This window comes from Fragaria vesca, linkage group LG6 (genome assembly GCF_000184155.1).
Source record: "Fragaria vesca subsp. vesca linkage group LG6, FraVesHawaii_1.0, whole genome shotgun sequence".
Taxonomy (NCBI): domain Eukaryota; kingdom Viridiplantae; phylum Streptophyta; class Magnoliopsida; order Rosales; family Rosaceae; genus Fragaria; species Fragaria vesca.
Window position 1 is genome coordinate 8,115,431 of NC_020496.1, and position 14,052 is coordinate 8,129,482.

The 14,052-nt window shown below is 38.6% G+C and overlaps 3 protein-coding genes across 3 annotated transcripts; all 3 read right to left on the minus strand.

Annotated features, from left to right (window-relative positions):
- Positions 1-287: 287 nt before the first annotated feature.
- Positions 288-2,507, minus strand: LOC101297862 (mitochondrial uncoupling protein 1-like). Its single transcript, XM_004305105.1, has 9 exons — positions 2,424-2,507; positions 2,020-2,241; positions 1,840-1,918; positions 1,440-1,573; positions 1,244-1,342; positions 1,056-1,160; positions 887-964; positions 591-677; positions 288-323 (listed from the first exon to the last, which is right to left on the minus strand). The coding sequence occupies exons 1-9, from the start codon at positions 2,505-2,507 to the stop codon at positions 288-290; spliced, it is 924 nt and encodes a 307-aa protein (XP_004305153.1).
- A 1,169-nt stretch (positions 2,508-3,676) lies between these two features.
- LOC101292614 (mitochondrial uncoupling protein 1-like) lies at positions 3,677-6,781 on the minus strand. The gene is made up of 9 exons (XM_004302614.1): positions 6,523-6,781; positions 6,018-6,242; positions 5,842-5,920; positions 5,568-5,701; positions 5,364-5,462; positions 5,177-5,281; positions 4,678-4,755; positions 4,313-4,399; positions 3,677-4,044 (listed from the first exon to the last, which is right to left on the minus strand). The coding sequence occupies exons 1-9, from the start codon at positions 6,601-6,603 to the stop codon at positions 4,009-4,011; spliced, it is 924 nt and encodes a 307-aa protein (XP_004302662.1). The 5' UTR covers positions 6,604-6,781; the 3' UTR covers positions 3,677-4,008.
- A 1,290-nt stretch (positions 6,782-8,071) lies between these two features.
- On the minus strand, positions 8,072-13,962 carry LOC101298153 (probable sugar phosphate/phosphate translocator At3g11320-like). Its single transcript, XM_004305106.1, has 8 exons — positions 13,646-13,962; positions 13,529-13,564; positions 13,214-13,442; positions 13,087-13,125; positions 9,685-10,149; positions 9,038-9,141; positions 8,701-8,929; positions 8,072-8,570 (listed from the first exon to the last, which is right to left on the minus strand). Exons 1-8 carry the CDS (start codon positions 13,675-13,677, stop codon positions 8,424-8,426), a joined length of 1,281 nt encoding a protein of 426 aa, XP_004305154.1. The 5' UTR covers positions 13,678-13,962; the 3' UTR covers positions 8,072-8,423.
- Positions 13,963-14,052: the final 90 nt, after the last annotated feature.

A 14,052-nucleotide genomic window follows, 5' to 3' on the forward strand; every position in this document is an offset into this window, starting at 1 on the left:
CAAACAAATGATGATCGTGTGACAAGGGAAAGTTAAATTCTGGATTATCACAATTCATCAATATGATGACTACGGAAAAATGTGTAATCCAGAAAACAAATGCTAATTATTTCTAAACTTTTGAGTTTCCAGTGAGCAGTTTTCCTTCCTTCAGTGGATCCTTCTCCTCAGCTAGCTAAAATATGGGAGAAAAAGGTTTGTCGAGGGCCTTATTAGTCTCTAACACAACTATTGTTTGCTCTAGATGCTACCCCTGCAAACAAAATCCACTCTCTTGGCTTCACTTCTCATTTTGATTCTAAACCTCTCATGAACTTCTTAGCCTGCCAGAAGAATAAGAGATTAGAAAAGCAATTCAAGTTACGTTGAGAAACGAGAAAGCCATCTACGAAACACACAGCTTCAAATATCAGTTTCGATAAAGATTTCATCACAATTGGCTAGGAGAATTTTCTGATTCCATCACAGAATATAAATTATAAGCTGCAGTTCAGACTGCTACTAATAATGTGAAATTAGAAAACCAGTGCAGAGACCAGAAAACACAAAAGGCTGAAGAGATATAGAGAAGGAAGGTTTTGAAAATATACCTGCTCAAAGGTTAGAAACATGATCACATTCCAAGATCCTAGCCGACTATAATATGCAAAGAAGCCCTTGTAAAAGGCCATAGGTCCCTGCAAACAACAAATCTGTAAATAACAATATTTACACCACAATGACAACACCTGCATCTTTTGTTTGGATCAAAAATTAAAATGTAAAACCTTTAACATTAATAACTCACCCGTAAGGATACATAAAATATTAAATTTGGATAACTTCTGAACTATAAATACATAACGAAGTTTAGAATTTAAACATTATGGGAAGGAATAGTTCATACTTCGTTCGTCAAAGTTTTAACGAAGCAATCAATCGTGTTTCTGTAAGCACCAGAATTACCCATCATTCTTGACTTAATCTGAGAAAAAGATGAAGAGTATGAAAAATAAGTTAATATATTTCAGGTTGTATGCATCTAGAAATTTCCATATATACTATAGATAGATTACCACATCAACTGGTGAGCCGATGCAGACGGCAAAGAAACCTGCCCCCAGACCAGAGAGAAGATGAGTGCCAACATTGTCCTTAAATCCGGGAATTTTCAGAAGTGTCTGCATAGAAGTTTTACACATTAAAATTGAGTAACAAGAGTTTTACTTCCAAGAGGAAAAACTACCATTCCTAATGAGTTTACCTGCTTCACTTGATCATAACTGGCTAGTTCAGCAGCATTAACGACAGAGTTACGTGTAACGTTAGCTCCATATCCAGTCCAGAGAGCCTTAACTCCCTCCTGATTTTTTTATCAAAGTATTAAAAGTGAGAAAAAGAATAATGCAATGCTGCTCCCTGAAATTTTTTTGTAATAAGTTTCAGTATCAGTGCACAACCTTTCTCACGATGGTGGAATACGCGTTCAGTGCGCCGGAATATCGCCTTGGAACGCCTGGTGGTAATCTTCCCTCGGATTGAAGTCTAACTTTTACAAGATCAGTTGGATTTGCAATTGTGATCGCGAAAGCACCTACTCATAAGAAAAGTACCCACTGACATCAAATGAACAGCAAAGGACTCGGCAATCATATTTTCTTTATGGTACCAAAATGTATCTCGTACACTCATTTACAACTGGACAAAAGTTACAATTTATTTGAACTAAATTTACAACATTAATAATGAATTTACCATATTTGTTTTACACATTTACATATATTTGAACCAAAATACTATATCGACAACAATTTTTTCATAAACTTGTAATAGCATCCACAACCGGGCTTAGTTGCTCACCTGTTGTGAGGCCAGCTGCAATTTTCTTGTATAAAGGAACATCTCCAACGAAGTCATTCCCCACATATAAGGTCTTAATCTGTCAAGCACACAATTCATACGTATACTAATATCAGATACCAAAAACCAAAGAAAAGAGACCTAAACAATCTGCATTAAACAAAAAGTATCGAGACATACAGGTTCATACAACGAAATTCGCAAACCGCCATACACGCACTGGCGATGCAACCCGGCTGCAATTCCTCTCCATAGTGAAAATAGACCTTCTTCCCGAGCCACAGTAGCAACAGTGCCCACCATGCCCCTGTATTTAGGTAAGGCCATTACATCACCACCCACAACCGCAACCCTTTGGAGCTGAAGCCTGACTTTAGCGGTGTCGAACGGTATAGTACAAAGCTGCACCAAGACAAACCAAACAAAATTGTTGATGTTTGATCCACAATATAAAAAGATCAACCTACAATTCTCAAAGCCACATTAACAAAAGTATGAAAATGCATGTTATCTCACTTGACATTTTGAATTTGATATGAAAATGAAGTGCGGTCAGTCTGATCAGAGCTAGAAAGAGTGAATACCTCAGCAAAACAAGCGGAGAAGGCGCTGCTGGCATAAGTAGCGGCGAAGGAAATTTTGGGTTTCCTGCTGTTATCGGCCACCATGATTGACTGAGCTGCCGGACTGAACACAAACCAGGTGGAATATTGATAACAGTAAGAAGTAGAAGATAGAGATGATCAGAGTTTTAATAGTTTCAACAAATGAGCTATTCTCGGAAAATAAGAAACAATTCTCCCGACGTTTTTGGGATATGGTTTCCTCTCTTCGCTTCTCCTCGTCACATCCTCATGCAGAGAGCACTTTTTTTTTTACTTAAGTGCTTATGCGCCTTTGGCAATTTGCTGCACCGGAAGAATTTATGCCAATTGTTTCTCTCCACGTCGCAATACGGGGATAAGAGAGTAATATGAAGAGCCGCAACTGTGGATGGTGATTGACGTGGCAATATTTTATTTGCTCAGATTGGGGATACCAAATGCCTGAATGTAGAACTAAACTAGTAGATTTGCTGACTAATTAAACCCATGAAGGCCAAAATAAGGAAAGAATTAGTACTAAACATACCTATAACTTCTCTAATAGATGGGTTGTTTAGTCAAGGACAAGTGTTGTCCGATTCATAATATTTAGGGTGGACTAATGTAGTTGGATCTGAGATCGAGACGGATAAGGTAAAAAACAAAGATGGATAAGGTAAAGATTTGAACTGTTTTACTCTTGTATTTTCTCGTTTGTTCTCGCCTGAAGTAAAAAAAAAAGTTTACGACGGCAACCAATACTAGTTAGAAAATAAGGAATTGTTTATGAATGAGTAATATGTGATATATTTAAGCAACAAGTACAGAGTACATTCGAATCGTCTTGCAAAGCTTGCACATAGAAAAGCAGCACATGAATGAATAATGCAGAACATACATGTACAAGCAGCTACAACTTCCGTTGGCACTTGCACTCAACTCTTCATTGGTTTTGAAGGTGTATCACTACACAAAAGGCGGATAGGGAGCATAGGGCTGAATAGAACATATTCATGTGCAGAATGTGTTATGTACATGAGATTGAGTTGATAATGCGAGAATGATTTACTGTATTTTGATTCTCTGATATAGACACCATGCACTATAGCCATTGATTTAAACCTTTGCAGTGTCCCAAAATGAGAGGGGCTTCAATGCTTTGCATAGAATTGCATCTACTACTACTGATCCGCCTCCCAAATAATGGTCCAAGATAGGGGATACATAAAGGCATTGGATCAAAGCGTTTGGGCGGAAAAAAAGAAAAAGAAAACAACAATAAGGTTAATCAATTCAATGTTCAACTCTATACCTCTTCTTTGCTTCACTGTGTACAAAATGACACCAGTAGAAGTGAGTCCATATCCCAACATCCCCATGAATGACAACGGGAAGATTTCTAATCCAGAAAACAAATGCTAATTATTTCTTAACTTTTGAGTTTCCAATAAGCAGTTTCCCTTCAGAGGATCCTACTCTCATCTATTATATGGGAGAAAAAGGTTTATCGAGGGGCTTATTACAACAACTATTGTTTGCTCCAGATGCTAACCCTGCAAATTAAATCCACTCTTGGCTTCACTTCTCATTTTGACTCTATACTTTTCACGAACTTCTTAGCCTGCCAGAAGAATAAGAAATGAGAAAAGCAATAGTTACTTGAATGAGAAAGCCATCTACAAAAGGAACCATTCCAGATCTATAGGACAAAACACAAACATACACACCACACACAGTTTCATAGATAAGTTACGATGCTAAGATTTTCCGATTCCACCACATAAATATATAATCTGTAAGCTGCATTGCAGACTTCTACAACACCAGTGCACAGACTAGAAAACACAAAAGGGAAGAGATATAGAAAGAGAAGGTGTTGAATCATGTACCTGCTCAAAGGTTAGAAACATGATCACATTCCAAGATCCTAGCCGTCCAAAATTTGGAATGAATCCCTTATAGAAGGCCAAAGGTCCCTGCAAAACAACAAATCTGTAAATAACAAATTCTTCTTGTGAGCCTCTTCAATTAACAAAGAGGTATAACGCATTGTGACATATCAAAGACAGAAGGTCGTCAAACCCTACTCCTGGAGAACACAGATACACTGGCAATATATACAAATGACATGGAAACTAAATCACCTACATTTTTGTTTGGAACAAAAATCAATATGTAAAAGTTTTGAAATTAACATCGATGCATAAATAGTCAATTTGAACAACTAAAGGGTACGGGAAGGAGGCGTTCATACATCATTCTTCAAAGTTTTAACGAAGCAATCAATCGTGCTTTTGTAAGCAGAAGAATCTCCCATCATTCTTGACTTAACCTGAGAAAAGATGAAGAGTAAGAAAAATAAGTTTATCTGAGGTCGTATGCATCTAAGATTAAATGAAAATAAACCAGTACATGAAATCAGGTAACCATATCATTTACTCCATACTTCACCGAAATACATTAGCCATCCAAATTTACCTTTCTGATCAAAGAACAGTTAACAACTTGATTATTGCTTGAGCAAGAGTATAACATGAAGGCAAAGGATAAGATTATCAACATAACTACTAAAAGTATTAACTACGTGATCCTGCATCAGCATTAACAAGTTTAAGAGATGTTTTCAGCTAACATATGTGCCTTTATCTTTGTTATTAAGAGCAACGACAGCTATGCAATAGAAAGCAGGGCCTACTTTACTAAAGATCAGTAAGAAAGATTTCACACGTAAACATAGATAATAGATATATTACCACATCAACTGGTGAGCCAATGCAGACGGCAAAGAAACCAGCTCCCAGACCGGCAAAAAGATGAGTGACAATATTGTCCTTAAACCCAGGAATTTTCAAAAGTGTCTGCATAGAAATAATCATACTCATAAAAAATGAGTAAGAATTTTACTTCAAAAGGATAGATGACCATTCATGATGAGCTTACTTGCTTCACTTGATCATAACTGGCTAGTTCAGCAGCATTAATGATAGCATTACGTGCAATGTTAGGTCCAATTCCAGTCCAGAGAGCCCCAACTCCCTCCTGAATTATTTGCATAGTACCCACATTAAAAGACATAAAAAGAACAATTCAATGCTGCTACCTGAAATTTCTTTAGGAAAATGAATTCCAGTATCAGTGCTCAACCTGTCTCAAGATGGTGGAATACGCGTTTAGTGCGCCAGAATAACGCTTAGGAACACCTGGTGGCAATCGTCCCTCAGCTTGAAGTCTAACTTTTACCAGATCAGTTGGGTTTGCCACTGTGATTGCTAGAGCACCTATTCATACGAAAAGTAGGCTGACATTAAATCAAAGTGCAAGGAAAAAGCATGATTACATACGACAGTTTCTTCCTTCCCTAAACTAACAGAAATATACTTAATAGCAATAGCATCCACAACCATGGTTAGTTGCTCACCTGTTGTCAAGGCAGCGAGAATTTTCTTTGTTAGAGGAACATCTCCAACAAAGTCATCACCCACATATAAGGTCTTAATCTGTCAAGCACACAATTCACATACTAATATCAGATACCGAAAAGCAAAGAAAAGACACCCAAACAACCTGCATTGAACAAAAAGTGCCGAGACATACTGGCTCATACAACCCAATTCTCAAACCACCATACAGGCACTGACGATGCAACCCGGGTACAATTCCTTTCCATAATGCTGATAGACCTTCTTCCCGAGCCACAGTAGCAACCGTCCCCAGCATGCCCCTGTATTTAGGTAAGGCCGCTGCATCACCCGCCGCCGCAACACCTTTCTTTTGGAGCTGAAGCCTGACTTTAGCAGTGTCCAACGGAATAGTACAAATCTGGACCATCAAGTTAATCAAAATCACACTCAAAACAATACATGCTTTTACTACAACTGTTCAATTACAACAACTTAAAACTAATCCTCAAAGCAAAAACTGATGTTCTTTCATGCACAACATAAAGATCAACCTACAAAATTCTCAAATCAATTTCAAGAACCATAGCTTCTTCTATTTTCCATGCACAATTTCTAGACCAGACTCCTTGTTGACTATCAGATCAAATCGTTGAAAACCCAAACCGGGTACGAAAATGAAGTGCGATGAGAGTGATTACCTCAGCAAAGCAAGCGGAGAAGGCGCTGCTGGCAAAAGTTCCGGCGAAGGAAATGTCGGATTTCTTGTTATCGGCCACCATGACTGAGCTGGGATGACGTCAGCAACACTACCCAGGCGGGATTGAGAAGAGGAAGAAGAAGAAGATTGAGATGATTAGGGTTTTAATAGATGGAAGAGAGAGGCCAACCCAAATTGGGCAAATGGAGCGAATCTCGGGAATAGCAAAAAACCCGTAGGATTTGGGTTGTCTCCTCTTCACGGTCTTCATCCTCATTTATTTCCTCTTTCTCTTTCTGCATTTCCCACCTTTTTACTTTTGTGCTTATGCGCCTTTGCCAATTTGCTGCACCCACCGAACTTCTACCAATTGTTCTCCTCCACGTGTAAATACAGGGGTACAACAGTCTTTTGAGAGCCAACTGCGGCGTGGTGATTGACGTGGCAATATTCGATTTGGAAAGATAGGAATACCGGATGCATGACTACTGTAGAGGAGAGACAAATTTGGTGACACATTATTAAACCTGTAAAATGATGAACTAAACGTGTGTATTAGAATTTGGTGATCGAATAAGGATAAATACAGTGTACAATAGTTGGCATATAAATCGGATAATGATTTTTGGAGGCCTACTTTGGTGGACTGATTTGATTAAATTATGAATATAAAGCACATAGTTAAACTCTTTTGCAACTTATTTAAACTTGAGTATAATTTACGTATCCGATGGTATATATGTCACATAAGTTCACAAATTTTTATCTATTTAGCAACAAAATTTTTCCTCGGCTAATTAAAACAACTTTTAAGATTCTTTACTAATGAGGCTTTGTTTTGTTTTTAAAGAGATGTGTGATAAAATAGTTTAGGGTTCACATCCAAAATCAATTGGCAATGAACGTAGTAGCTTAAACCTTTATAAACTAGTATTCCCGATGTGGGATCGATATCTCAATAGTGTGATATGTTATCATCAGTAACTTTAAGAAAAGTGAAACCAAAGATAAGAATATGATGGAGTCCGTTTGGACTCCCCACTTTTGTCTAGGAAGCATAGTGGCAAATACTTCATGTCAAGTAGACTGATGCAAAGGTTCTTTCGGAAAACAAAGACAAAATCTTGTAATAACATGGCACTTTAGTATGCTAAGATCGATGTACAGGTTACGTTTTGGGCGTTTGGCCAATGCGACAAGCACTTTAGTATCCTATTCCATTCCCCTACCAACCAATGCATAATTCATGATATTGAGGAATAGCTGTTCAAGTTTGCAACTTTGTTCAGGCCTTTGGTCTTTAGATTGCACAACTACAGGCCTAAACTAATTCAGCAACAAGCAATTCGAGTCGTCTTGCAAAGCTTTCACATTGGTTTTCAATGTGTGCGCGCACTACAAAAAAGGCGGATAAGGAACATATAGGGCTGAAAATAATTCAGGTGCTGAATGTGTTCTGCACAAGAGAGATTTGATTGTGCCAGAATGATTTACTATATGGTGTCAACCGTATCGTATTCAGGAGATACTTTTGTTCTTCCTTTTTTCGTTCAAGCTCTGTTTAATACTTACAACTCATTCAGATTAAACAAAAGGGCAAACAAAATTCTCATGTATGTGTTTGATACTTTGATTCATCTGATCGATATAATAAGCATACACTATATCCATATTTGATTAAAATCTTTGCAGTGTCCAAAAATGAGTGGGGGTTCAATGCTTTGTGTAAGAGTTGCATTTGCTGCTGCTGATGAACATCTGCAGGTTATTGTTTCTGGGGAAAATTTGTGATCTACTTCCCAAAAAATGGTCCAAGTCAGGAGGGTGCAGAAGGGCATTGGCTCCGAGCATTTGTGCCAGAAAAAAGAAAAAAATTATGGTTCATCAATTCAATGTTCAACTCTATATATACCTCTTCTTGGCTTCACTGTACAAAATGACTCCAACAACAGTGAGTCCATAGCCCAACATCCCCATGAAGGAAACAGGATTTTTAAATATCATAATTGAAACAACCACTGCAACAGCCCCCTTTGCATTCCCCAATACCTGTTCAAAATAAACATACAGTTAAAACACAGGACACAAATGTGAAGTGATTGAGGATATTCCTTTGGCAACTTCAGTAACAATGCCAAATGGTTCCTCAGATTGTGAAACGAGGGTAATTGTGATTTACCTGGAGGGTCAAAGCGCTTGTGTGTTTGGTGACCAAGAAATTGGTCAAGTTCACAAAATAAGCAAGAGAGGAATTGAACAAGAGGTACCATATAAGTTTGATATCTTTTCTGGCAAGTTCTAGTGTGACCCAAACAACATTCTTCTCCATCAATATTGTTGCAGGAAGCAAACAAATTACAGCTATTGGTGCCATGTATAACAGCAAGTTCATGGAGTTCAGCTTTTCCCTGCAGAAGAAGATTGGAAATTTGGAATCATTCGTACTACTCTTAAAAATTGATCATCAACACCATGAAGAAAAAACGACATTGAAGAACAGAGGAAAGAAATATTACCCATCAGAAGAAAGCAAAATTTGTTGAAGCACTGACTTGAATGCCCTGGCAGCCGTAGCAGTGATACACATAATAAACCCAAAGAGCTGGAAACTCGGTTCACCCTACAACCAAAACAAAAGTTTCAGAGAGGGGATGACTGCAAACAGCACACTCACAATGACACACACTCACAATGACACAATCTCATCTTGAAACATATCTCATTACAGTTCAAACGTCTTATACACATAGTTTCAAATACGCAGAACAAACATCACAATGTCATATTCCTTTATTCTAGTGATGTAATGAAATAAACCAAGACTACGTACTCCACAATGGGTAAGTTCACACATTTTTGCTGTTTCTTAAAAATATGTCATTTCTCTTTTATAAATCGATACGTGTGAAAATGTGATTCATCATTTAAGTTCTAACTAAAATTCACATGAAAGCCGCAAGTATGAAGCATCGTTTAAGAATCATGATAGATATACAATAATGCTGTTGTGCAAATATGAATCTCACTCACGTTAACAATTTATCCACCAAAAAGTGGCGGGTAAGCAAACATTTTCAGTAAGGTGCATATCCAAATAGTAAACACTAATATATTCACCAGAATAAACCAAAGTATGAGGAAGGGTAAAAAAAATAATACTTACCCCACTAGCAATGATGACTCCGGCAACGACCGGAATAAGGGTGCTGTACGTAACCCACTCCTCCCTATTCTTGATCATCAAGAAAGCCAAAACCGCAGTAAAAAACGGCGTGGTGGCGCCAACCGCCTGGTTAAACGACACCGGAAGGTACCTCAACGACACGTTCCCGCACACCACCGAGAAACAAAAAACGACACTCAACCCTGCGATCTTGGCCAGCTGAACCTTGGACTTCAAGGTCTGCAAAGGAGCCACCTTCATCAACGCTATGGCCACGTAGCTCAGAACACTGCACGCCGTCATGTGACACAGCGTTAAAAAAATCGGGTACTTGAACCCGTAATTGCTGAGAAGATATTTGTTCAGGAGTAGAACTCCGATGTTGGAGCCATACCACGACGCAACCCACCCGATCGTCGGCCATGGGATCGGACTCGGGTCTGCGGCGGTCATTGGTTTTCCAGAATATCAGATATTTTGAATGAACCAAAGTTTGTCGAGAAGGGAAAGAATATGAGGAAGAAGTTAAGGTGGAGGTCTGAAACAGAGGATTAAGAGCCGTGAGGGTAGAGGGTCCTATGTGGAATGTTTTGGTTATCGGACGGTGGCTGTCGACGGATCAAAATCAGGTGGCTGTCATGAAGGCGCAGCGTTTTGCACGCCAAAATAGAGGACCTTTCAGCGTTTAGGACAGTGAAAGAAGCAGAAAACGCATTGTAATGACCAAAATAGACGTCGTTTATTGAATTCGAAAAAGTGGGGCTCGCCGGCTTCGGACTCTTTGTTAAAGGACAAACGCCGGCGACTTTGGGTTGCTTTTGGATTTGGAGTTCATGAGAATGTGTGAGCCCGTGAAATTACAGGGTTCATGAAGTTTGGTTTGAGAGTAGAATACAATTAGGAAAGATAATAAATTTTGCTATAATTTTTTTTTAGAAAAACATTTTGCTATTTTTGTTTATGTAATAATTGAGCTTCAACTTTCAAACACTTTCTTACCAAAACATAAGGACAAACCCGTCTTTGTTGGGATATCAAGATCCACGAGAGTATTTTAGCAAAGTCTGTATACTAACTGAGTAAATGTGTTACTAACTTGTTAACGTAAACGAGACGGCTTGTTAGACTAGAGGTATATACAAGATTAACAATTTTGGTGCTTGCAATGCGCTTTTTCATGTCCATTTCCTATTTCACCTTCTACTGCTTTAGAATATTTGAGTGAAATTAACATCACATATTCACATACATTCTCTATTTGCATAGGATCCATAGAAAAAATAAGAGCAAAACTGCCATGCTAGATTGCTAGAGCGGTAACCAGGCTGTTAAGCGGTCATTTAGTTTGTTAGTGGTTGTTAGGTTTTAGCGGGAAGGTGTTCTTGTACGTTTTGTTACTTCTCAACACAGCTATATCTCGGCTATCAGTTTCACTTTGGGTCTGTCCTTGTGTTTTTCTTTTTCATACTGGGGTTCTACGGCATAAAAGATCTTCCATTCTGTGGTTGGAAAGCTCTCAGGGTTGAGTTCTGAGCTAGTGACCACTTGAAACCTAAAAGCAAAAATCATCATCGTCGTAGACACGTCTTTTGGTCCTTGAGAATCTCAACCACTGCAAATATGCCTTCAGTCATGAGGTCCATTAATTCTGGGTGTATTTGAAGTCTTCGTCATCTGGGGTCCTAATTCCATTGCTTGGTTATCCATGAGAGCTAGTCTGGAATGTGGTAGGCTTTGAATGTGTGGTGTTAGAGAATGAGGATCCTGAAAAGTGAAATAGCTAGAATCAAAAGGGACATCTTATGAATGATGATAATTTAGCAATTGTACTTGTAAGACTGAAAGTAATTGATGAGTGCTGCACAAGATTATTGTAAGAAAGATAGAGGAAGTTTAAGGATGAGCGACTCAAACATCAAATTTCTGCACCAGATCTCCCCAAATGTGGTAACATACTGTGAATAGGTACCCGTTAGACTTACAGATGATCTGAACTGAGAAGATAAGCGAGGGAGACAAGCGATTGTTTAGAAACAAGCGATTCTGAGAGACTACTATAAATTCTGCGAAATGACTATAAAATGCATGAACGCACAGCTGCACAATTTTTTAGAAAACTCCCAAGCAGATCCATAGTGAGAGATCAGAGATGTAGAATAGTAGAGCATCTGTTCTAAGGAGAAGATTCATAACCCCACAAGCATAACATATAAATGCAAACTCTCGGTTAAGTTGGTTAAGAATCTTTTCAGACAATACCGATAACCAACCATACCATGTAAACATATATGCTACAACTGACGAAAATGATGGGTATTTTTGACATGAATGATACTACTACCTCATCAAGAACACCATTGTAAAACCAAACATCATTTGCTTTATGATTCATTCAGATTGATTATGCAAACGATTATGGTCAAATGCAAAACTTCAAGAAAAGGATTTGAACAACACAATAAGTCTAGCAACAAACGTTTAGATAAATAACTCAGGTTCCTCAGTACATAGTTTTGAAAGTTTGAATCTAGACGACATAAAAGCAAAAAAGCAGCTGCTGCACTCCAAATCAAGTCGGTCATCTACATTAACCTCATCCCTGCACCCCAAACAAACAAAACGATCTGTTAGATAACAAAGATATGAAAAATAGCCTAACATCATTTCATAATTATTTTGGTTAACAGGCAATAACCATGCGGGACTGACAATCTATGTAAAAAGCAATAACATTCAGTAAAATTGCATAGAAAAACAAAGGAATTGTCAAAACAAGAAAATGATACAAAGAAATATCAACAAATTGAGAAGTAGGTAGAAAAGCTAAACTCCAGATTAAATAAATACAAGATCACCATCCCCTTCATTCTTGCACTTAGTTCAATGCCTAACTATCCAATCAAACCTGATACAAACCTATCTACATGACCCACTTGAATCAAGCAACCGAATATTGAGTTATTGACAATATTGATTAAACCACACTGTTCAAAGTTTTTCAAGTTGCAACACCAAACCTGTCAACCAATACCTACGAATACATAAACCCAATAGCTTTCAGTAAATACACAAAGCATACCAACTAATGATTATAACTTGTCAATTGAGGAAGACCAAGCATGGACTATAAACAGTTCATGGACTATAACCCTTCTACGCATCTTTGATCAAAGTTGGCTGTTAGATTACGTTCCTCTATAAGAAAGTGCTAGTGTGCAGTTTGTCTGAATCCTAAGCTAAGCACATAACGTATTCATTGGAACTCTACTTAAATCACTTTGATCAAGAGAAATTGAACCCAAACAGCTGAAACCACATTCTCAGCATTCAAATTGTATTACCTCAAATACTCAACACTCAAAAACACACACATAACTCAAATGGAAACAAAATAGTACCTCAGATGTTGCTGGGATACATGAAAACCCTGACTCTGCATCCCTGCACAATCAAACCAAAATCCCAAATCAACAAAACTGACCCTCAAACAATGACACCAACCGAATCGCCAAAGAGCCAAAGAGCTTACCATGGACTTGGGTGGAAGATTGGAGGTGAACTTGGCGCGAACGACACCAGTGTTACCATGAGGCCTAGAGACCTTTCCCCAAATGCAACGGTAGTGGCTGCCGTTCTTCTTTACCTTAGCCTTGTAAATGTAAGCCAGACGCTTCCCGGCGTACCAGGCCACCTCCTCCTTGGTGTTGACGTTCTCGATCTGAATCAAGGACGTGTTTGGGTACTGGTTCGACTTCGACCTGCACAAAACCCAAACTCAATATCCAAACAACCCCTTATCTCACAATCAGAGACAAACAAGTAGCTAAGTGCTTGCGTTTAATACCTCTTGTATCCGAGGACGGTGCCACGGACGTAGAGTCTGCACAGAAATAGAGAAAGTGAATTAGATTTTGATGTGTGAAATGGGAGACACACACAGAGAGAAAGAGAGATTGAGTACCTGACGCGCTCTCCTTGACGACCCTTCACCATTTTCGGACGAATGAAGCTGCGGCGGCTCTGGAGGCTAGTGCTGGTGTGAGGCGGAAACCCTAATACGAAGACTAGTGGAGGAGAGGGGTTGAAAGTTATATATGGCAAGAGCCGCGAGTGGGTACTCTAGGAATAACTCTCCCTATTATGAGCCCGGAAGCCCATTGCTCGTGGAATTAGGTCCAGGCCCACTAGTAGATACGAATCCTCTTCTTTATATCAAGACCCAAAAGGGAGAGTTTTTCGTAGGGAGCTTGTAAATTGGTTAGACATTATCATGCTCTCAGCATGAGAGTTAGCGACTATTTCGTGTTTAATTTTTTCGATAATGTTAGGTGGACCAATTTTTTATAGTATATACATCTCAATCCATAT